The sequence below is a fragment of the Podarcis gaigeae genome (genome assembly GCF_964106915.1).
Source record: "Podarcis gaigeae genome assembly, chromosome: 15".
NCBI lineage: Eukaryota > Metazoa > Chordata > Lepidosauria > Squamata > Lacertidae > Podarcis > Podarcis gaigeae.
In genome coordinates, this window is record NC_139692.1 from 35485046 (window position 1) to 35506875 (window position 21830).

General features: G+C 43.7%; 1 protein-coding gene and 1 long non-coding RNA gene across 11 annotated transcripts in view; one reads left to right on the forward strand and one right to left on the reverse strand.

Moving 5' to 3' along the window:
* AUTS2 (activator of transcription and developmental regulator AUTS2) overlaps positions 1 to 21830 on the forward strand; it is a 676911-nt gene that overhangs the window by 622925 nt on the left and 32156 nt on the right. For all 10 annotated transcript variants that reach the window (XM_083714336.1, XM_083714341.1, XM_083714339.1 and 7 more), the window contains 2 exons: positions 19195 to 19669; positions 20991 to 21241. In XM_083714336.1, the coding sequence (XP_083570462.1) occupies positions 19195 to 19669; positions 20991 to 21241 (726 nt within the window). The remainder of the gene's footprint in view (positions 1 to 19194; positions 19670 to 20990; positions 21242 to 21830) is intronic.
* Positions 643 to 4709, reverse strand: LOC310832780. The gene is made up of 3 exons (XR_014558434.1): positions 4224 to 4709; positions 1927 to 1972; positions 643 to 781 (listed from the first exon to the last, which is right to left on the reverse strand). It is a non-coding gene; the product is annotated as an uncharacterized lncRNA (long non-coding RNA).

Consider the following 21830-nt stretch of genomic DNA (forward strand, 5'->3'; position numbering starts at 1 on the left):
CAGAATTTCAGGATTCATTTCTTTTAAGGTTATCAGTTTTTACTTTTTGAAATGTTGATTTTGCGGGATACATATAACCAGCTGGAAATGTGTTGATTTGTTACTTGCCAGTAAAAAAATGTTGTTAGTCATTAGCCTTTTTTTTTAGTTATCTAACTGCAGTCCTATGAATATGTACAGTGGTACCTCGGGTTACATACGCTTCAGGTTACATATGCTTCAGGTTACAGACTCTGCTAACCCAGAAATAGTACCTCGGGTTAAGAACTTTGCTTCAGGATGAGAACAGAAATTGTGCGGCGGCGGCGTGGCGGCAGCAGGAGGCCCCATTAGCTAAAGTGGTGGTTCAGGTTAAGAACAGTTTCAGGTTAAGAACGGACCTCTAGAATGAATCAAGTACTTAACCTGAGGTACCACTGTACATACCGTAGCGGTCTTTCTGCCCTTACCATTTAAAGCAGTTGACAGGGTTTGGGGAGGGTTTTTTTGGCATTCTGTCACACAACATTCAGCTAGTCTTCCAGAATAATGTATTTAGAGAGCAACATGCTTCCCACCCCCCACCCCTTCTACTGCAAGAAAGAAAGGACTGTTGCAAAAGATCAGGAATGGATCCTCAATATCTTCATTTGTGACACATGTGTACAAACATCCTCCTGGTTTCTGTGTGAAGGTATTGGTGGCTGACGGGTGTGGCTTGGAAGACCCCTGCTTTTGACTCCAAACCCTCTTGACTGGTGAGAGAGTCAGTTGGCAACCTCAGTTCAGAGGAGAAAAGTGGCTGGTAGAGATAATAATACCGAATCAAAGCACTGCCCATGGGAGTGAACATGAGCTGCAGACAAAATTCCATCACAACAACCTGTTTCGCCATGGCTCAGGTAGACACTGAGTTCCTCTTCTAATCTCCAGAGTAGAATTCTGGAACCCTAGGCATTAAATATACTGCCAAAAAATGCTGCAAAAAAGGCTATCTTATGCATGCTCATAACTCTGACATTTTCTGGCTGGAGGAACACGAAGGTATATAAGGGGTGACACCATACCTACAGAATCTTTCCCATAGACACAACCAACTATTAATGTGGAAAACCCCACACTCGCTCTCTAATAACAGTGACAGATGACGAAATGTCCAGGGTATCAGTTACAAAGATCAGACATTAACTGTATCACTGTAAATAGTGTGTGCTTTCAGTGGCACTTAACTCCCAGGTCGGTGTGTTTATAGGATTGCAGCCCACTTCTCCAGGAGTAAGCTCCTTGGGAGTAAATAGACCGCACTGCCTGCCATTTGTTGGCCTTTTCATGTCCAACAAGAATAACAGAAGCTATTCTTCCATTTGACAAAGCCTTCTTCAACTTGCTTGGAGGCAATCTGCTGACTGGGCAAGTGGCTATTTGCAAGCCTGAACTAGCATACAAGGTTGTGTTTTCCAAGCACAGACATGGGGAAGCCCTCATATTTTGTTGATGGACAATACAAGTTCAGTATCAGCTTGTTCATTGCACTTTCAGCCCATCTGCCTCCATCAGGCAGCATCCATTAATTGAGAATCTTGAAAAGAAATGGAAATAGAAGATAAACATGATTTTTTGGGTTTTTTGTTTTGTTTAAACTAATTATAGTTAGTTAAACTTTCAGCCCTGAAGGCAGTGCAAGAGAGGATGTTTGCAAACCTAATGACATGTGACCTGTGGGTATAAGGCAGTATAATAATAATAATAAATAATATGGAAAATAGATCTAATAATATCAGAGCATGGGCTGACAATGGACTGTGTGTGTTAGGAAGGTTGTTGCTATACTAGGTTGGAACAAAGATTTGTACCAGAATACCTATGACGGATCATGTCATTCCTACATTATAGTGAAAATGTTTTGGTTTTTTTAAACAAGGTTGTCATTGTGTAATTCAGCTTTACCTTATCTTGGTAGTGTATAGAGGCTTGTTGGCCAATGCGCCTTTTCCTGCCAAAAGAAAATAAATCGAATCAGCTCACTCATGATAGTGTGCACTCTTCTAACTCAAACTAATTGGTTTCCTAATTGATGTTTGTTGAACTTTCTCCATTTCATTGAGTGATTAGGTACAAAAAGCTAACAGTTGACATCTGTAGGCGCTTAACTGGTGTCTGTAATTACTGTTAATGTTAAATAATTGTTAGTTAATTGGAGTGATAGCTGACTGAATGCAATCCAGATTGAGGAGAAGTTTTTAGAAAAGCAACTCCAAAACAAACCCAAGACCTAGTTAAATAAACATACCTCTGTGCTACCCGTATAGAAAATATATTTCCACAGGGAAAAGAAACGCATGGCCTCCCATCCAGACAGGAACAGCTCCCTGTGTTTATGAAAGAAACTGAAAAAAGCTTTGACGGTCACAATCTTTTTCTTAAGCCATGACTATCCACCTGACAAGCCAGCTCTAGGATAGCTTAGCTGGTAGAGCATGAGACTCTTAATATCAGGGTTCTGGGTTCAAGCCCCACGTTGGGCAAAAGATTCCTGCATTGCAAGTTGTTTGGACTAGCTGATCCCATGTTCCCTCTACAATTCTATGATTCTATGAAACAACTCAAACAGGCTCACATATGCATACCCTGGCAAGGTGACAATTCAGAGTGATTGAAAATGTCAAGTATGGATTGCATCACTAAAACGCCTGTGAGATTTTTCACCCCAACAGGAGCATTGCAAGTTGCCTTACACTGGGTCGAACCATTGGTCCATCTTGCTCACTGTTGTCTCCCCAGGGTTTCTCAGTCCTATGTTGAGACACTAACAATTGAATCTGGGACCCTCTGCATGAATAGCAGATGCTCTACTACTAATCTCATTCCAGGCAACCACATGACTTGGCACCTCTTCCTTCTCTCTACCAACCCTCCAACTTAAATGTGGCGGGTTAGAGACACTGGGGAGTTGTCAGCTGTAGTTGCTGCCATGTGACCTTTCTCTCTCTCTGAGCTTCAATGGAGGTATTCAGACTCCTCCCAAGCCCCAGCTATGTTGCTTCCTCCACATAAGAGAAACCTCACTGGGTAAGGATGGAGAAGGCCAAGGACCCTAACGGTCCCATCCAAACTGGAGCCATTTTTTTGGGTGAAAACAGAGATCTGATTATAGATCTTCTGAAACTTGGGTAGTTTGGCTTTGACTCCATTCATTGTAAGCAAAGAACACACTTGTCACCTGCTAAGGGTTCTGCGTAACTCAGGACTTCGCAAATTGGTTTGTCAAACACCACAAATGTTGTCCCACTATCTGGTTTATCTGTTTATTTTGAAATTAACCTTTATTTTATGCCATGTGGATATGGGATTGGAAGGATAACAGTCTTTGTCTTTGCTTCCCCCTCTTACTGTCTTTAAAAAATATATTAATATCCTTCCTACGCACCATAATTGTCATGGTGGCTTCTCCTTGCCAGCAACTTTGACTCCTCTTATCTGACTCGAGCCCACTAATTTGCCATCTGGATTTTTTCAACCCCTTTGCTCATCCCCATCACAACCTGGCATGATCAGTAGCCACCTGGGGACCTCATTATACATTGCTGTCACAGTGTGGGCCAAAAATAGCATTTGACAAAGTGTGCTGAACCCCCTTCAGCCTCTAGATCTTTGACAAACAAATAATTGGGTGCATCACACCTTCGGCTCGGAGGAGTTTCTGACAAGGATTGTGGGCTTGCCAATCGCAACAGTCAGCTCACTCCTGGTGCATATCAGGGTGAATTGTTTGAAGAGTCGCTGGTGCTGACATCCCAGAATGACAGCCCTAGAAAACAGGATCCTCATTACAGTACATGCAGAGGCAGGTGTCTCTGGTGACATCTAGCTGTGCAGCTGATTTCCTAGAACAGATGTTGAGCTGGGAGAGTGGGAGCAGTTGTTCTTTTTTACAAATGTGTTAGGCTAAGAACCTAAAGCTTCTCATTTCCCTGGGTTGTTGTTTCTTAAGGAGAAGACAAGGGAAACAGGTTGCTGTTGTTGCTGCTGCTGTTGCTTATGATTTATAACCCATCCTTCCTTCCAGTGGAACCCCAGGAAGCAAACACATAGAATCATTGAATTGTAGAGCTGGAACGAACCCAGGAGTCATCTAGTCCAACCCTCCCCCCCGCCATGCAGGGATCTTAAGTAGATCATACATGACATGACAGATGACCTTCTAACCTCTGCTGAAAAACCTCCAAGGAAGGAAGGTCCACCACCTCTTGTGGGAGTCCATTCCATTGCTGAACAGCTCTTGCAGTCAGAAAGTGCTTCTTGGTGTTTAGTTGTAATCTCATTTCTTGTAACTTGAATTCATTGGTTTGGGTTGTACACTCCGGAGCAGGAGAAAACAAGTTTCCATCCTCCATAAAACTTGGGAAATATCTTAAAACAATTCCAATACAGATCCAGACTAGGGAAGATCTCGTCTTAAAGGACTTCTTGGGTTTTCATAGAATCAGTTGGAAGGGACCACGATCGCCATCTAGTTCAACCCCCTGCAGTGCAGGAATTTTATGCCCAGTTTGGACTCAAACCCACAACCCTGAGATAAAGAGTCACGTGCTCTACCAACCAAGCTATTCAGTAGGCACTGAAAAGGCAACAGAGATGGCAGCTGTCTGATGTGTAACTGGATGGAGTTACAATTTAGGTGCCTAACTGTTGAATCTGCAAGATGCCTTCACTTGCAGAGCACAGCGATCAATTGGTGAGGTGATCTTTCAGGTCACTTCCTATGAAACATTTGAAAATGACTTCATAATACAGTAGGAACATATCCAAGAGCCGTACCAACTGAGATTAAAAACAAACAAACCCTGCGCTTGTAGAATGTCTTCGAAAGATGCCAAAAAGACAATATTTTAAATGCATTTTAAATGCATTTTAAGCTGCATTTTAAACTATATTCTAACATATTTTAATCAACTATATTTTTTTTGTTTTTTTGTTTTTAATGTTTTTGCTGTATTTATATTCAGTGTTAGCTGCCCTGAGCCCTGTCTTGGCTGGGGAGGGCAGGGTATAAATAAAATTTTATTATTGTTATTGTTATAGGGAGATGGTGTCTGGCTGATAAATAGCAATTTATAGGTCGTTATGTAGCTGAAGTTCTCCATGCAGCTTACAGATACAAAGGCAAACAACCCAAAACCAAAACAAGAAAGAACCCAAATTCAATTAACACATCACCGTTACAAAACCACAGCTTTAAAATAGCGGAGGGGAAGAAAATCCAGAAATCTAAACTGAATTAAAACTATATAACGTAATTTGAAAGGACTTCAACCTATTTTTACAGTTCCCTCATCTCCCCACCATCCCGGCTCTGAAAAAGTTATTAACGTAGGCACCAGGGAAGGGACATTGCCAAAAATGCACTTTCATCCATAGCATCCTCCTTCTGTACTTCTCCAGGCAAAGGGCACTTAGAAAGGATGGACTTGGATCGTGAGATGAGTGTTTCGTTAGGTAAATGTGGGAGGAGGCAAAATCTTCTCATATAATGCAAATACATGGGCTACATCTCTTGTCTTATGGGCACTGCAGAACTTTATCGAGAAGATGTAAAACCATTATTTATTTCTACAGCTCCTCATTCTCTCTCTCTCTGCCCTCAACCCTAATTTGGGATTATTTGCTCCCTGTTTACATTTCTTCAATACGAGGGTTTGATGGGTGTTGGAATAGTTTTACCACTTGTGCAGTTGGCACTCTGGGCTCCTCTAGGAGCAAAGGTGGGATATAAATCTATTTTTTTAAAAATATATATATATTTATTAAGATTTTTATAAATAAATGCAAAAATAATGAACAATATAACATATATCATAACATAATTTCTTAACTTCTTTGGACTCCCTCACGTCTCCCGCTCCCACTTGCATCGTTGTCAATTCTTGCCCGCAATTTATCATCTTGTTTACATTCTTGTGTCCCATTCATTTAGAATATAATCTAATAATTCTTCCCAAAGTTTATGATTTTTCCTCAATCTCACTTATCATCCTAATTGGATCTAATTTAGTGGTGCTCAATTATTTATGATCTAGCCTCCATCTTAACATTCAACCAAATTACAGTGCTTTTTAAAATAAATCTTAAATTTCTTCCAATCTTCTTCAACCTTCTCTTCTCCCAGGTCTCGGATTCTGCCGGTCATCTCGGCTAGTTCCATATAGTCTATCAGTTGCATCTGCCACTCTTCCAGTGTGGGTAGATATTGAGTCTTCCAGTGCTTAGCGATGAGTATCCTTGCTGCCGTTGTTGCATACATAAAAAATGTTCGGCAAAGGTGGGATATAAATCTAATAAATAAAATTAATAAGGAGCGGTGGGAGACTAAGAAAATCTCCCTGCTGAGGTTGCAGATGTTTGATGGTGATATGAAGTTTAAGTTCGGTGACAGCTGCCAAGATCAACAGTGGCGCTTAATGCCACCTTGCCTTATCTCCATGCGTGGGGCTTGACATCTTCTCGGAGCCATCCTACGCACTCTCAGTCTCTTCAAGAAGATTAAGAGCTTTCTCTTGCCAGCCTGACAAGGAGGGAAGTGTGGAGGTGTGTGTGTATGCTAAACGCAAAGCTAATGTGGCCTTTATGAAGCAGGAGGATTAGGCTGGTAAGTTTATACAAAGCCAAGGAGATCTTTTTGCTGAACGAAATGGGCAGCTGAGAAATATGAGCAGGAGGTTGATTGATACCTGAACAGCCAGGAGGGAATAATTAGGTATTTGCTATCTGTAGCTCCCCATGGCCTATAGCAGCGTGTGGTTTTCGAATCATTAATCCTATTTGGGGTGTGTGTGTGTGTATGTGTGCACCTATGTGGTGGATGTCTTAAACATACATTTGCCATAACTTAGCTGTATTAATGCCTCACTATAGTCAGGTACAGTGGTACCTCGGGTCAAGTACTTAATTTGTTTTGGAGGTCCGTTCTTAACCTGAAACTGTTCTTAACCTGAAGCACCACTTTAGCTAATGGGGCCTTCTGCTACCGCTGTGCCGCCGGAGCACGTTTTCTGTTCTCACCCTGAAGCAAAGTTCTTAACCTGAGGTACTATTTCTGGGTTAGCGGAGTCTGTAACCTGAAGCGTATGTAATCCGAGGTACCACTGTAGTTGCCTTGCAAGCTTTGACGGTGGAGACCAAGCTTCTAGTCCTGAGTGTTTCAGATGCACTTTATTTAATTTATTTATGCCACCCCCTAGCATAGTGTTCTGTAGGTGGCTTACAATAAATATGTAAGCACACACACACACACACACACAGAGAGAGAGAGAGAGAGAGAGAGAGCGCTAAAATGCAAAGTACGGTAAGAATTTTTAAAAAGAAAAATGAATGCTACATGAATATAAGGGAAAAGAACATGCCCTCAGTTTACAAACAGATTTTTATTTTTATTTTTTAAAAACCAACAACACAGAGGTCCATACCAAGATTTTATTTAAAGGTCTGGGTAAAGAAAAAGGTTTTTGCTTTGTAGAGATAGAAGAATTCAGCCATTTCACTCATTTTTCCAGTTGTAAGATCATCTCTCCGCATTTCCACACCCGTTTGATTTATTTATTTTAAAAGTTTATAGAACTCATGGAAATTCATCAGCATTTTAGTGTGAAGTTCTCCTAATATACACATGTTTGAATGCAAGTTTGCCTAACACACATTTTTGCAAGGCCCTTTCCCCTAATGTGAATTTTTAATGTGTTATTTTCACTAATATATTCATTTATACCTACTGTATGCATTCTTGTGCCCCTTACGTGGCCATAGAGCAGCAATACAAAATTTGGAGAAGTGCAGATTACAGAAGGCAACTGTGTCTTGGTTCTCATCTTGTTTAGGAAAGGGTGAATTTGGTAGGTTCACCTTTTAAATGCAAACCAAATCAGATTTCTCCCCCATCCCTATCAACCTGGTACCAAAATGATCTCAAAGATGGTGCCAGCTGAATCTCCCTGAGAAGGATACCCTATAACCAAGATGGCGCTACTGAAAAGGACCTCTCCCTAGTGGTTACCCACTTCCCTCCATGTGGCATTGCAGGGGGTTGGACTAGATGATCCTTCGGGTCCCTTCCAACTCTACAATTCTATGGCCTTCTACCCCATCAGCCACTGCATTCCTATTGTCTTTGACTTCTCTCTAGAAGTCTGGGGGGAGGCGGGACTTCCATATAAGCCTGGGTAAAATGTGCAGACTCTGGAAAATGGTGCAGTTTGAACCTCCTTCAGATGAAATTTTAAACTTCATGCCTTTGGGCTGCTGGAGGAGAGTCAATAGTATGAATGCGAAGGCATTGATTGTTTTGTTTGCTGTCAAGGCATCAGACGTGCTGATCTAGCTTCCCTGAAGCAAGTAAACTCTTGCCTTCAGTTACAATGAGGAAGAAATTGATGTTGTGAATGGATGCGGCAAGACTCTTCCGAGAAACACCTTTCCAGATCTAAAGATCTTCTTTTGAGGTCTTGTTGGGTGACAACTACCAAATGATGCAAGTCAGCTGTCTATGAAGGAGAGAACTTCTTTGTGGTGACACGTCACTTATGGAGTTGTCACCCCAGGGAGGCTCACCTGGCACTTTTTCTGTGTCATTTTTCACAACAGATTTTTATTCCTCCAGACCTTTTGCTATTTATTAATTTGTTTCCTGCTTTGTGTTTTTGGATTTATATCCCGTCTTTTTGCCAAGGCACTAAATAGATAGTTTGCATTTTTTTACAATTTATATTTTTGCACTTCTCTTACCTCACTCACCAGCAGTTAAAAATAAAACACAAAACACAAACAACCCCACTACCAGCCTTCTTCCTTCCTTCTCCTGGACCAGAATCGCATCCATTGACCCATGGCGGGGGTGGGTGGGGGGAACCATCTGACTAATGCAGATGCTGATGGTGTCTCAATCTGCCTGCCTTGCTATCAAGCAAACATTTAAACAACCTTGTGTTCCAAATAAACCTTGGGCTCTCACCGTTTTAGGTGTTTTTTTTTAAAAGACCATTGGGTTCCATTAAACATTAAGTTAAAGTCACTTGATGGTATGCCTCTTGCACTGATGAAATGTTGTTGAGCAAGATTGTAGTGCAACAGATTGTGCAACAGGAATCAGCAGGTGTGCAGCAAGCTTCCTCTAGCATAACCTTTTGCTTTTCGTTCTATAAGTTGTTCAGACAATATTGTTGCTAGTGGCAGCTATAGAACTTAATGTAGATGTTGTTAACAGCCTTCCAACATCAGATGGGATATCTGTGTTGATCATTACAGGAGTGAAGGGTGTGTGTGAAGGGAAACCTGGGAAAAGACCATGAGTGTAATCATTAAATTGCTGCTAATGAACAGGCTAGCACAGGTGTGAAGCAATGGCGTGTACAGTGGTCCCTCGGGTTAAGTACTTAATTCATTCCGGAGGTCTGTTCTTAACCTGAAACTATTCTTAACCTGAGGCACCACTTTAGCTAATGGAACCTCCTCCTGCTGCTGCGCCGCTGGAGCACGATTTCTGTTCTCATCCTGTAGCAAAGTTCTTAACCTTATGCACTATTTCTGGGTTAGAGGAGCCTGTAACCTGAAGCGTATGTAACCCGAGGTACCACTGTAGTTGGTAGGGCAACTAGGCTAGTCCCCTAAATGTTCCCGGTAATTTAGAGCATTAAAGCATTAAAGTCTGGTGCTGCCTTCCCAAAACCCAGGAAGCTTCTGCCTGGTTTAGGGAGGAAGGCATGATGCTCCGACGGGGGTCCAAGAGCCCTCCTGCCACTTTCCCAAAGCAGAATGGGGAAGGAAGCAGCAGGGCTCCAGCATTCAATCAGAAGCCTGTTACCTCCTTCCCAAAGCCCAGAAAGCTTCTGCACTGCTTAGGGAGGATGGCACAATGCTCACATGTACAACATCGTATGTGCAATGTTGCCCCCCCCCATTGCCCTCACAAGCTGGCACCTCTGGCCCTAAATGTTCCCCTACAAAGAATTACACTGCATGCCACTGGTGTGGATAACCTTGGGCTCTCCAGATGAACTACAACTCTCATCCCCCCTGCCAAAGACTCTGTACCCCTAGGCTAAAGCTCAGGAGCAAAACACAGTCTTTGCTTCCCAAATGTTTCTGATTCAGTCCTTGGTACCTCCTGCTAAAAGCGTCTGAAATGGGCAAAGAACTCATTTACCTAAGACCTTGCAAAGACCTGTTGTGAGTAAGGATAGGCAAAACTGGGTGCCTCCAGCATCTGAGGCTGCATTCTAGATCACCTGCAGTTTCCAAACCATCTTCTAAAGCAAGTTAAAGGGACCCCTGACCATTAGGTCCAGTCATGACACTGACTCTGGGGTTGTGCTGCTCATCTCACTTTATTGGCTGAGGGAGCCGGCGTACAGCTTCCAGGGCATGTGGCCAGCATGACTAAGCCGCTTCTGGTGAACCAGAGCAGTGCACGGAAATGCCGTTTACCTTCCCACCAGAGCGGTACCTATTTATCTACTTGCACTCTGACGTGCTTTCAAACTGCTAGGTTGGCAGGGGCAGGGACTGAGCAACGGGAGCTCACCCCGTCGCGGGGATTCGAACCGCCGACCTTCTAATATGCAACTCCTAGGCTCTATGGTTTAACCCACAGCGCCACCCACGTCCTGCCTTCTAAAGCAAAACTACATACAAAACACTGTAGAAGTTATCACAGCATAGGTTACTGCAGCCACGCTATCTCCGCTTTGACATATGCTGTCTCTTACTTTGCATATGAGATATTTTGAGAGTTGCTTGTTAGCCTGTGAAGTTGTCCACCTTCCTTTCTCCCCTTTGGATGATCATGAATACTTGCTATGCATCAGGGACAGTTGATGCGATGATAGTCAAATGTTGTGGGCTACAACTCCCACCATTCCTGACCTCTGGTCAGGCTGAGAATTGGGGGCTGATGGAAGCTGAAGCCCATGTCTGGAGATGGGAGGCTATGTTTGCTTTTATCTAGGTATTGGGGGGATATCAATGGGAGATGTACTTCAAAAACCTTGAAGGAGACCCCGTGGACTACCTGTGCTATATAGGATTTTGCACACTAAAGATCTGTAAGGCAAGCTTGACTTTGAGCTTTTCAACCATAACAGACTCTCCCCCATAAAAAAAAGTTTTCATTTGGCTTTCTTTTTAGAGGAAGTTATTTTGGAAAACACCAATATCCAATATTGGATGCTTGCTTTAATACTTTCTGCTTTTAATGTGTGTCTTTCCCGCCCTGGGTTAGTAGCTCCTAGAATTAGGGCTTTGTTTTGTTTTTAAAGTACCACTTTTTGATTTAATAATGCACTCTGTTTATTTGCATGTGGGGAAATGGCCCCCTTGTGGTTAGGAAACCAGCTGTTTAAAATATAGATTTGTCCAGGGCTGAGATGGTTTATGTCCCTCTTTCCATCTTCTCCCTCCACAGAGTGTCACAAAGAGTTAGGAAGCTAAACCCATACTGCCCATTTACTGTCTATCCCAAATGACAGCTGAACAAATTCAAGAAGGAAACAACAGAGGGGTATTATGTTCTTGGAAGGATTTGCACTCTAGGGAGCCAGTTTTTAGAGCAGAACTTGGCTGAAGGATGGAAAACACGTTGTTTTATTACCATAATTGATGGAGGCGGTTGCGTGTTTGCATTTCAGCAGAGGCTCCTGCAATGTCGGCAAGCAAAGCTCGTAGATTTTGCCTTCGTGTGGCATTTCCAGCACACTTGGAGCCTGTAATCTCATTTCCCATGCTGGGGGAGCAAAGCGTCTTTGAGTGCTGTGCTGGAGGTGCTTATTATAACTTGGTATTAATCTCCTTTTAAAAATTGCAGTTCCAAGAGATGGCAAAATGGGATGTCTGGGAAGCTCAACAGTAGAGGACATGTTCTGCATGCAAAAGGGGCTCAAGATCGGCCCCAGGCTTTTGCCGTTTAAGGATTTCAGCCAGCGTGGTTGGGAAAGACTAACCATAAGGCAGGGTAGACAATGCTGAGCTAGTGGGACCAGTCCTCTGACTTGAGTCACGTCCAAACCACACATTTAAAGCACATAGCGTCCCCCCAAGAATACCGTGAGCTGTTGTTTGCTCCCCTCTAAACTGCAATCCCAAATACCACCTTTTGCACTGTTAAGTGGACAATTTAAGAAGGTTCCAAACAATGAATGAGTATATATTTTTTTAAAAAAAAATTATTAGATTTTCCACAATGATAACACAAACCACAAAGCAAAATGATACACAAAAACAGAAAAGGGGAACAAAAAGGGAACAATAAACAGATAAACAATAACAACAAACTTAATTCTTCACAAATCCAACCTTTTAAACATCTTGGTTGACTTCCTCAAATCCCTCCCTTCTGAGTTTCCTTGTAATTAAAAGTAACAGCTTTCCAATATCATTATCAAACTAAAACAATTTTCAATTATAGTCCATCTTATTCACTTTTCTTAACATTCTAAATCCCATTTATTTAATTATAACTTAGTTTAATCTTAGGCCTATTTGTTTCTTTCAAGTAATTTCTAATTTTTTATATTACAATATTTATTCAAATAGTCCTTAAATTTCCTCCAGTCCTCTTGAAACTCCTCCTCTTTCTGGTTGCGGATTCTTCCAGTCAGGTCAGCTAGCTCCGAAAAGTCCATCATCTTCATCTGCCAATCTTCCACTGTTGGTAGTTCTTGTAATGAATGATTATATTTGTGTGCAGTTACAACAACAAAATCTGCTGATCCTGTTCTTCTGTACTGTAATCTGTATAGTGATTGTAGTTCTACCACCCTCAAAGGCCCACTCAGTGCCGGATTTACATATAAGCTAAACAAGCTATAGCTGAGGGTCCCACTCTCTTGCCCCCCCCAAAAAAAAAGTAAAGAAAAAAAATCTGGATGTACATTTCCAAAATATTAATATGCTTCTTCTTAATTGTATTTCAGTTCAACAATTACTTTGATAAAATACATATTTTGTTATGTGCAAATGGCTTTAGATACCTATTAGTTCCATAAATTACCATATAGCATATATTCAACACAAAAACAGCGGCAATTTGTTGTTGACAAAGGATAGCTGGACATATAAAGGACCCCATTACCTTCAGTAGCTTAGGGCCTCATCAAACCTAAATCCAGCCCTGGGCACACTTGGTGGGGACGCAGGAGGGCGCCTTTTCAGTGGCTGCTCCCAGAATTTGGAACTTCCCCCCTAGAGAAATTAGACTGGCTCCCTCCTTGTTGCCCTTACAATCGTTTATTCCAAGAGTTGTTTCAGAACTGTTTTTTGTTTTTAAAGGAAAAGGCTTTTAATAGTGCTGTGCTGTTTTTGCTACCTATATTTTAATAGATCTGTTTATTATATTGTTTTAATTCTATTAGAGTTTAATTAATTTTGCATGATTATTAGGGCTGGGCGATATCAGCTTTTCAATATTGCCGTATATCGCCAGCCAAACAGCTATGGTGTTGAAAAAAAACAAGCTATGTTGGCTATGCTTGTGAGGTGCTGGGTGAAACACTTGCTGGAGGAATATACCGCTGAGTGACGCCAACATCACATTCTGCTCCTCATACTGGTCCTGGATGATATATTGCCCAGGCCCAGTAGTTATCCTTGGTATGATTTTTGCTTTTTGTATTTTATCTGTCTTTTAATTTGTGTAAGCCAGGCATGTCCAAAGTCCATTTTGGGGGGCAAATCCAGGCCCCCCCAACTGGTTTTATCCGACAGTGTGGCAGTTTATTTATTGGGGTCAAATCCTTTTAAAAGCTCAAGAAGTTCCATACTGAAATAAGCTCAACAACTTTGGGGGTAAAATCGTAAAAAAAAAAAGTCGGCCCTTATGCATGTTAACTTCATCAAATCTGGCCCTCTTTGAAAAAAGTTTGGGCACCCCTGGTAAGCTGCCTCGAGTCTCAGTGTGGGGAAAGGGTGTGATGGTGATGAGCATGATGATTTATAAGCCAAATTGAATTTTCTGTGAGAGCAGTAAACAGTTCAGTTTGGGCTACTTTATACAAAAGAATAACATCATCATTTAATAGACACAAGTTGGGATGAATGGATCAGTCTTTTTCTACTCCATGTAATTTTCTTTTTCTTTCTTTTTCTTTTTTTAAATGCTTTATTGGCTTTAAAACATAGCAAAGCAGAAAACCTCCATGTAATTTTCATGTGGGTTCATTCATAGGTGTGTTCTGTCTGGTTTGTGCATCATTCTGCATTTTTTTTTTGGGGGGGGGAATGCACCTTATGCCCACAACGGCTCTGATCTCCCTCCCCTGTCTGTGACAGTGTGCTCAATGTCAAAGGAGTCAACACAGGCAAGAGAAAGTACTTCTATACACAGTGCATTGTTAATCTATGGAATTTGCTGCCACAAGATGTGGTGTTGGCCCCCAAATTAAATGCCTTTAAAAGAAGATTAGGCAGATTCGTACCAATGACGACGAGATGTTCTGGCTTCCAGGACCAGAGCCATTACGCCTCTGAACACCAGTTGAGGGGGAACCACTGTAGAAGAGAGTTATTGCCCTCATATCCCACCTGTGGGCTTTCTGTAGTAATCTGCTTGATCTCTGTTGAAACAGGAAGCTGGACCAGATGGGCCTGATCCAACAGTTCTCTTCATATTGAGATGGGGGACGAAGCCAACTAAATCCCACTCACAGTAGTCCTATTGAAGCTAGTGGATCTCATTTAGTTGTGCCCTTTCATTTCAGTGGGTCTACTCTGAGTAGGACTAACAATGGGCACAGCTCTCTGTCTCTAGAAACAGAAAAATGAGTTCCCCATGAGAGCAGTCGATAGGGTTTCATTTACCATGTCCCGTTGCATGGTTTTCTTCCATTATTTAGAGACTGCGGCCGAAGAAAATTCAGCTGTTTTTAATAAAGTCTGATTTGCTCGTTGAGCAATGCCTGGCGCTGCCAGCCAGGCTCCCAATTACCCGGGTTTTCCGTAATACAAGGCCTCCGATCCTGCTGAGGCCTGGTGAAAGGGGGTGCGGATGGGGGCTGAGGTCAATGCAGACTTCCCTGATCCGTAATGAATGTTTACCCAAAACGACAAGCGTAAAATGGAATCTTTGTACGGGCTGCCAACCCCCTTCTCATCGCTACACCTCCCCATTTTTACAGAGCTAATTTGAGCAAAACCAATACAGAGCTTTCCCTCAACATGTCTTCACCAATTTCAGCAGCCAAGATAAGTCACGAGCCTCTGGTAAGGTGACAGGTGGAAGGCCACACTCCAAGTTTGCCCTCTGGGAAAGGAGCTTGGAAGCCTACACAGACAAAACCTTTGTTAAAAGAACTTTAATAAATGGGCAAAGAAATAGCCTGTCTCCAGGATCCACTACCCATATAATCTGGTAAAAGGAACCAACACTGCAGTTCTTATCCCCAGTCAAGTCCTGTTTGATGCTGTGACACTCTTACGTTGCTCCTTAATGTTGCAGTTTGGGGCTGTAGTTGAGAATTCTGATGACAACAGGAGTGGAAATTGCCAATGTTATTTGGCTGGTTTCCCCAGCCACTCTGGGCGGCTTCCAACAGAGATGAAAAATACACTAAAATGTCACATATTAAAAGCTTCCCTGAACAGGGCTGCCTTCAGATGTCTTCTGAATGTCAGGTAGTTGTTTATCGCTTTGACATCTGATGGGAGGGCATTCCACAGGGCGGGCGCCACTACCGAGAAGGCCCTCTGCCTGGTTCCCTGTAACTTGGCCTCTCGCAGTGAGGGAACCGCCAGAAGGCCCTCGGAGCTGGACCTCAGTGTCCGGGCAGAACGATGGGGGAGGAGACGCTCCTTCAGATATACTGGACCGAGGCCATTTAGGGCTTTAAAGGTCAGCACCAACACTTTGAATTGTGCTCGGAAACGTACTGGGAGCCAATGTAGGTCTTTCAAGACCGGTGTTATATGGTCTCGGCGGCCGCTCCCAGTCACCAGTCTAGCTGCCGCATTCTGGATTAGTTGTAGTTTCCGGGTCACCTTCAAAGGTAGCCCCACGTAGAGCGCAATGCAGTAGTCCAAGCGGGAGATAACCAGAGCATGTACCACTCTGGCGAGACAGTCTGCAGGCAAATAGGGTCTCAGCCTACGTACCAGATGGAGCTGGTAAACAGCTGCCCTGGATACAGATTTGACCTGTGCCTCCATGGACAGCTGTGAGTCCAAAATGACTCCCAGGCTGCGCACCTGGTCCTTCAGGGGCACAGTTACCCCATTCAGGACCAGGGAATCCTCCACACCTGCCCGCCTCCTGTCCCCCAAAAACAGTACTTCTGTCTTGTCAGGATTCAACCTCAATCTGTTAGCCGCCATCCATCCTCCAACCGCTTCCAGACACTCACACAGGACCTTCACCGCCTTCACTGGTTCTGATTTAAAAGAGAGGTAGAGCTGTTCACTTATTCGTATCAGAAATCAATCCTGCAAATATAGCTGGCTTTCCCGGTAGTTGTTGCTTTCGGTTTGCAAAGAGGGGGAAAATGATTATGGCTCCTCACCTGCGATTTACATTGTTTTTCCTTTGCACTCAAATGATTCGGATAGAATAACACAAGTACAATGTGTTTTTTGTACATAACAGCGTAAGTTATATAATTTTGCTGCAGCAGACCATGCAATGATTAATGTGGTTTCTGTTGGGAGGTGAAGTGCAGTGGAATGGAAGCAGTGCTGTGTGCAACAAAGATGAGCAGAATGAAAAACAGTGCCTTCTAACAGATCCCCCTGCACCCTATTGGAGCAAATAGATTTATATTAAATTATATGTTGCTTTGTCATTACCTCAAGGAAGGAAAGCTTTTTTTAAAAAAAAAATGTTTGAAAGATTGGAGTCTATGCTTCACATTCAAGAATCAGACAAATATCTGGCATTTGAGAGAGACCAGGCATCTAACATCCAGGTGATAGTGGAACACTCTGTGTGTCAGGGAGTTCCACTGGAAAATGCTTTGTCCCTTTTTTGTGGGGATGGAGGGAGAAAGTTTCTTCACGGGGGATTTCTAACAGGAAGGCATAACTCTCTCTGTGTATCTGAAGAAGTGTGCATGCACACGAAAGCTCATACCAAGAACTAACTTAGTTGGTCTTTAAGGTGCTACTGGAAGGAATTTTTTTTGTTTTGACTATGGCAGACCAACACGACTACCTATCTGTAACTGTCTCTAATTATGGTGATCTCTCCCCCTTCCTTTCCTTCAATATTACAATTTTTATTTCTGGAAAGGTGGTTCTTGATGGCACTATGTTCTGGTTGTTGCCCTCTGTGCTTGGCATCCAGGGAAGTGGGATGCTGGAAGATTCAGGGCAGGCAAAATAAAGTCCTTCTTCACACAGCACATCACCTATGGAAATCAGTCCCACAAGAGGCAGTAATGGCCACTGACGTGGATGGCTGTAAAAGAGGATTAGACAAAGTCATGGAGGATAAGGTTACCCATGGCTGCTAACCAAGATCACAATGTTCTACCTCCATTGTTGGAAGCAGTGGTGCTTCTGAATGACGATTGTTGGAAACCGCAGGAGGGAAGAGTGCTCTTGTGTTTGGGTCCTGCTTGTGGACAGCGTTCAAAATTAGTCAGGTGCCAGGTGAATTTTGCACCTGGCTATTGGCTACATGCGACCAAGAGGAGATCCCTGGGCACCAGGATGGTGCCTAACATCCGCACCATCTGGAGGTGCGTGCCAGGGGATTCATGGATCTTGTTTGTTTTCACACACTAACATCCTTTAGAATTCTAGGCATGATATTTTATCTGAACATTCAGGACGAATTTCAGAAACCCAAAAGTTTTATTGGAAAATACCACTGACCCCCAAATGGCAACTGGACATTCTCTTTTGGCGACTGTAACCCTGATTTAAGGAGCCATTTGGCGCCTAGCTTATATATGCAAGTTTTTAACACTGCTTCTGGGCTTCCCTCTTGGAAATCTAGCTGACCACTGTGATAACAAGTTGCTGAGACTAGATGGGACACTGTCCTGATCCATCAGATATTTCTTGTGTTCTCTTTTCCCTCCAACTACCTTTCTCTGCAGCATTCCCTTCTTCTATCTCTTAGACCTTATTCTTTTCTTTCTCTGCAATCCTACACACACCTCCGTGGGAATGAAGCTCATTGGACACAGAGTCAGATTTATTTCTGAGTAAACTCACATTGGCAAAAGCAAACAAACAGATAAACAGGGAAATCCAGGAATCCTGACATTTTCATTTTTAGCTGCATGCTTTCCATCGTGGGTCTAAGAGTAGCTGGTTTGTTTGTTTTTTGGTTTTTTTTGGTGGTGATGGTGGCGGAATTAAATACAGAAAATCGCACTGAGGGAGGAACAGGTTGCCAGCCCCCTCTCAGCTCCAGTTCTTTGATTAAATTCGGATCCGGCCACAGCATCCTCAAAACATCCAGAGAGCCAATTGTGGACATCTCCTTCCTTTTGGCTCTAAGTGACCTGGACAGACCAAATTGCACTAACCCCTTTTGGTGAAGACAGTGTTACTGGGCAAATCTGGCCATATTGGTTTCTCTCTGTTACTCGTTTTCCCAGTTCAATTTCACAGATATCCACATCATTTCAAGAATTACTTTATTTAGAGAAGCCCTTCTGAAAACCCATCAGCATTTTAGTGTAGATTTTGCTTAATATGTTCATTTTTGCAAGCAGTTTTCCCTAACATAACATGCATTTTGTATGTTATTTTCACAAATACACGCATTCTTAGCCACAGTTTATTCTAAGTTTGCACATTTTGTACACATTGCTTTGTTTGAGAATTGCCTTGCAAAGCTCGGAGAAGTGTGAATTTTGCATTTCAGTTAGTATGTTGCTTTCAGGAAGTGCACATGAGGGAGCTTTGCCTTTAAATCCAAACCAAATCAATTTTCTCCTCATCCCTACAACAGATCTCTTTCCAATCAGCTTTACAGTCCTTCTTTTCCCTTCTTTTTCCTTCCACTTCTCTTTCACACCAAAATTGGACTGTTTGTGAGTGTTCTATTTCTACCAACTTCATTTTTCTTGGGGGAGAGAGCATAACCTCAGTGCCACTAGTTGAATGCAGGTAGTGGAAGACTGGATTCAAGATGTGCTGGAAACCCTGGCTTCTGTTTATGATTTCATTCATCACATAATTTGGCATGGTGTAATCTTAACCCTCTTTTGTGTCATCTCTTCCTGTTTCCAGATACTGATATAGGAGCTGGCATACTAACGGAAAATGAGGACCAAGATGCCAGGGCGTTGGCAGTCCCCAAAATATCGGGATTAGAACGGAGTCAAGAGAAGAGCCAGGAGGGCGGGAGAGATCCGCTGCTTGACCCTGTCGCAGCTAAAGAGCTTTCTCCTCAGGTTTCTCAGGCTTGGACCCTGCCTCATTTGGAACCTGCTTCAGAGGCACATTCTCCTAGTCCTGCTGCCATCCAGCCAAAGGAGCCTCATCACCCATCGCAACCTGAAGCCCCCCAGAGACTGCAGGCCTCGGGAGAGGTTCAGCACTCCACTGGCCCCCCGACTCCCACACAGCGCCTGCCAAGGCCGCCCTCTCCCGGGCAGCCTGCCCGTCAAAGCCTGCCATCTGCCCAGCTCCGCCCTCCCTCCCGCAGCCTCGCCCAGCAGTTGTCGGCATATAACAGCAGCAGCTTAAGCCTCAACAGTCTGAGGTGAGTCCTCATGGGGTGCATTTTCCAAGCATCTGCTGTTGTTGAAGGTGCTACCTAGAGCAGCAGAGGGTGGTCCATTAGGGCAAATGGGGCACTGCCCCACCAACCCAAGGGAGCCTCATGACTGCAAGGAGATTTGAACCCGGAACTCTGAGGTCCTAGTCCAACACTCTAACCACTGTACCAGTCTGGCTTCCTAGAGCCCTTCTGCTCAGGGGAAGTTCTATAAATTAAGTAGGTAAATTAATATGGGGGAAATGAAATGTCACTTTGACATATTCTCCTTGAAGGTTGCATTTGTTTCATTCTGGGTTTTTAAAAATGTTTCAATGAGCTTTGAGATTTCTTCTTTAAACTATAAAGTGGTATGGAAATGAAAGCAACAACAACAAATTTAATTGGAGATGGGTGTGCCTAGACATTCCATTGTGGTGACTGCATCCCAGGTTTAAGGTGTCATTTGGCAATTAGCTTATACACCTGAGCTTCAAACACTGAATTGACACCCACTACCATTGATCTGGAGTACTGTGTCCAGATTTGTGTGGTTTGCTTTAAGAAGAGTATAGACAAAATGAAATAGATTCAGTCAGGAATACTGAAGGAGCTGGGCATTATTAGGGAGGAGAAGGTTGAGGGTGTGGAGCACTGTTTAGGGACTGAACACACACAGAGAGCAAAGCCTTGTTCTCTGCTGCTGGTCTAGAGGAAAGGATGAGATCCAATGGGTTCAAGTTATAGGAGAGTAGATTTGGGAGGAATTGATTGACAGCAAGAGTAGTCTGACGTGGAGCCAGCTACTGAGGTGAGGCATGAGGGGAGCACTGCCACACTGGAGGACTTCAAGAAGAGCCTGGGCAGCTCTCTGTTGGAAGAGGCCCACACACATCGGCTTGGGCTCCATGTCAGAAGAAACACTGGATATAAATGTGTGAATGAAGAAAGCCTAGCTCAGGCCCAGAAACCTTCCTTTCTACCTGTGATCCTGGAAATAGTCTGTGAGTCAGAGTGGACTATGGAAAGTTAGATAGGCTGCTGGCCTGGTAGAAGGAAGATCTGCATTTTTTCCAGACTCCTCCATCCTGGTGCAGCTGACCAGATAATAGAGCCACGTTGCATCATCATTCCTGGAGAAAAAGATCAGGCCATCTATTGCTTTGGGGCAGGGGGGACAAGGAAGAGGAAGATTTGGTTATGCTTCATGGTACCATGTTGGGTTAGATGGTTCTCTGCTTTCTTCTTGCTTGTTTTCTTCTTGCACCTACTGGGAGCTCTGTTTCCTAACATTTCCTCCCCACCTCTTTTTTATTTCCACCAACAGCAGCAGCAGAAGCAGCACTCCAGCCAAGACTCAACCCCCTCCGCATATAGGCCACCACCCCTCAGCATCCCCTTTCCCCCTTTCTTTGCCAAACCACAGCCCGCTCAATACCTTTACCCCCACCCTCCAACCTCCTGCGCACGCCCATCACCCCAATATGTTTGCCCCTCCCACGGCATTGCCCCCTCCTCCTCCTCTGACGTCAGGGACATTGCAAGTTCCAGGTCATCCTGCTGGAAGTGCTTACTCAGGTAAGAATGTGCATATACTTAGATACTTTATGCAATGGGGCTACATAGCTCAGCTGGTAAAGAATGAGACTCTTCAATCTCAGTGTTGTGAGTTTGAGCCCCGTGTTGGGCAAAATATTCCTTCATTGCAGGGTTTGGTCTAGATGGCATTTGTGGTGTCTTCCAACTCTGCACTTCTACGATTCTATACATATATAAAAGGTAAAGGTAAAGGTACCCCTGCCCGTACGGGCCAGTCTTGCCAGACTCTGGGGTTGTGCGCCCATCTCACTCAAGAGGCCAGGGGCCAGCGCTGTCCGGAGACACTTCCGGGTCACGTGGCCAGCGTGACAAAGCTGCATCTGGCGAGCCAGAGCCGCACACGGAAACGCTGTTTACCTTCCCACTGGTAAGCGGTCCCTATTTATCTACTTGCACCCGGAGGTGCTTTCGAACTGCTAGGTTGGCAGGCGCTGGGACCGAGCAGCGGGAGCGCACCCCGCCGCAGGGATTCGAACCGCCGACCTTTCGATCGGCAAGTCCTAGGCGCTGAGGCTTTAACCCACAGCGCCACCTGCGTCCCACACATACATATATACATACATACATA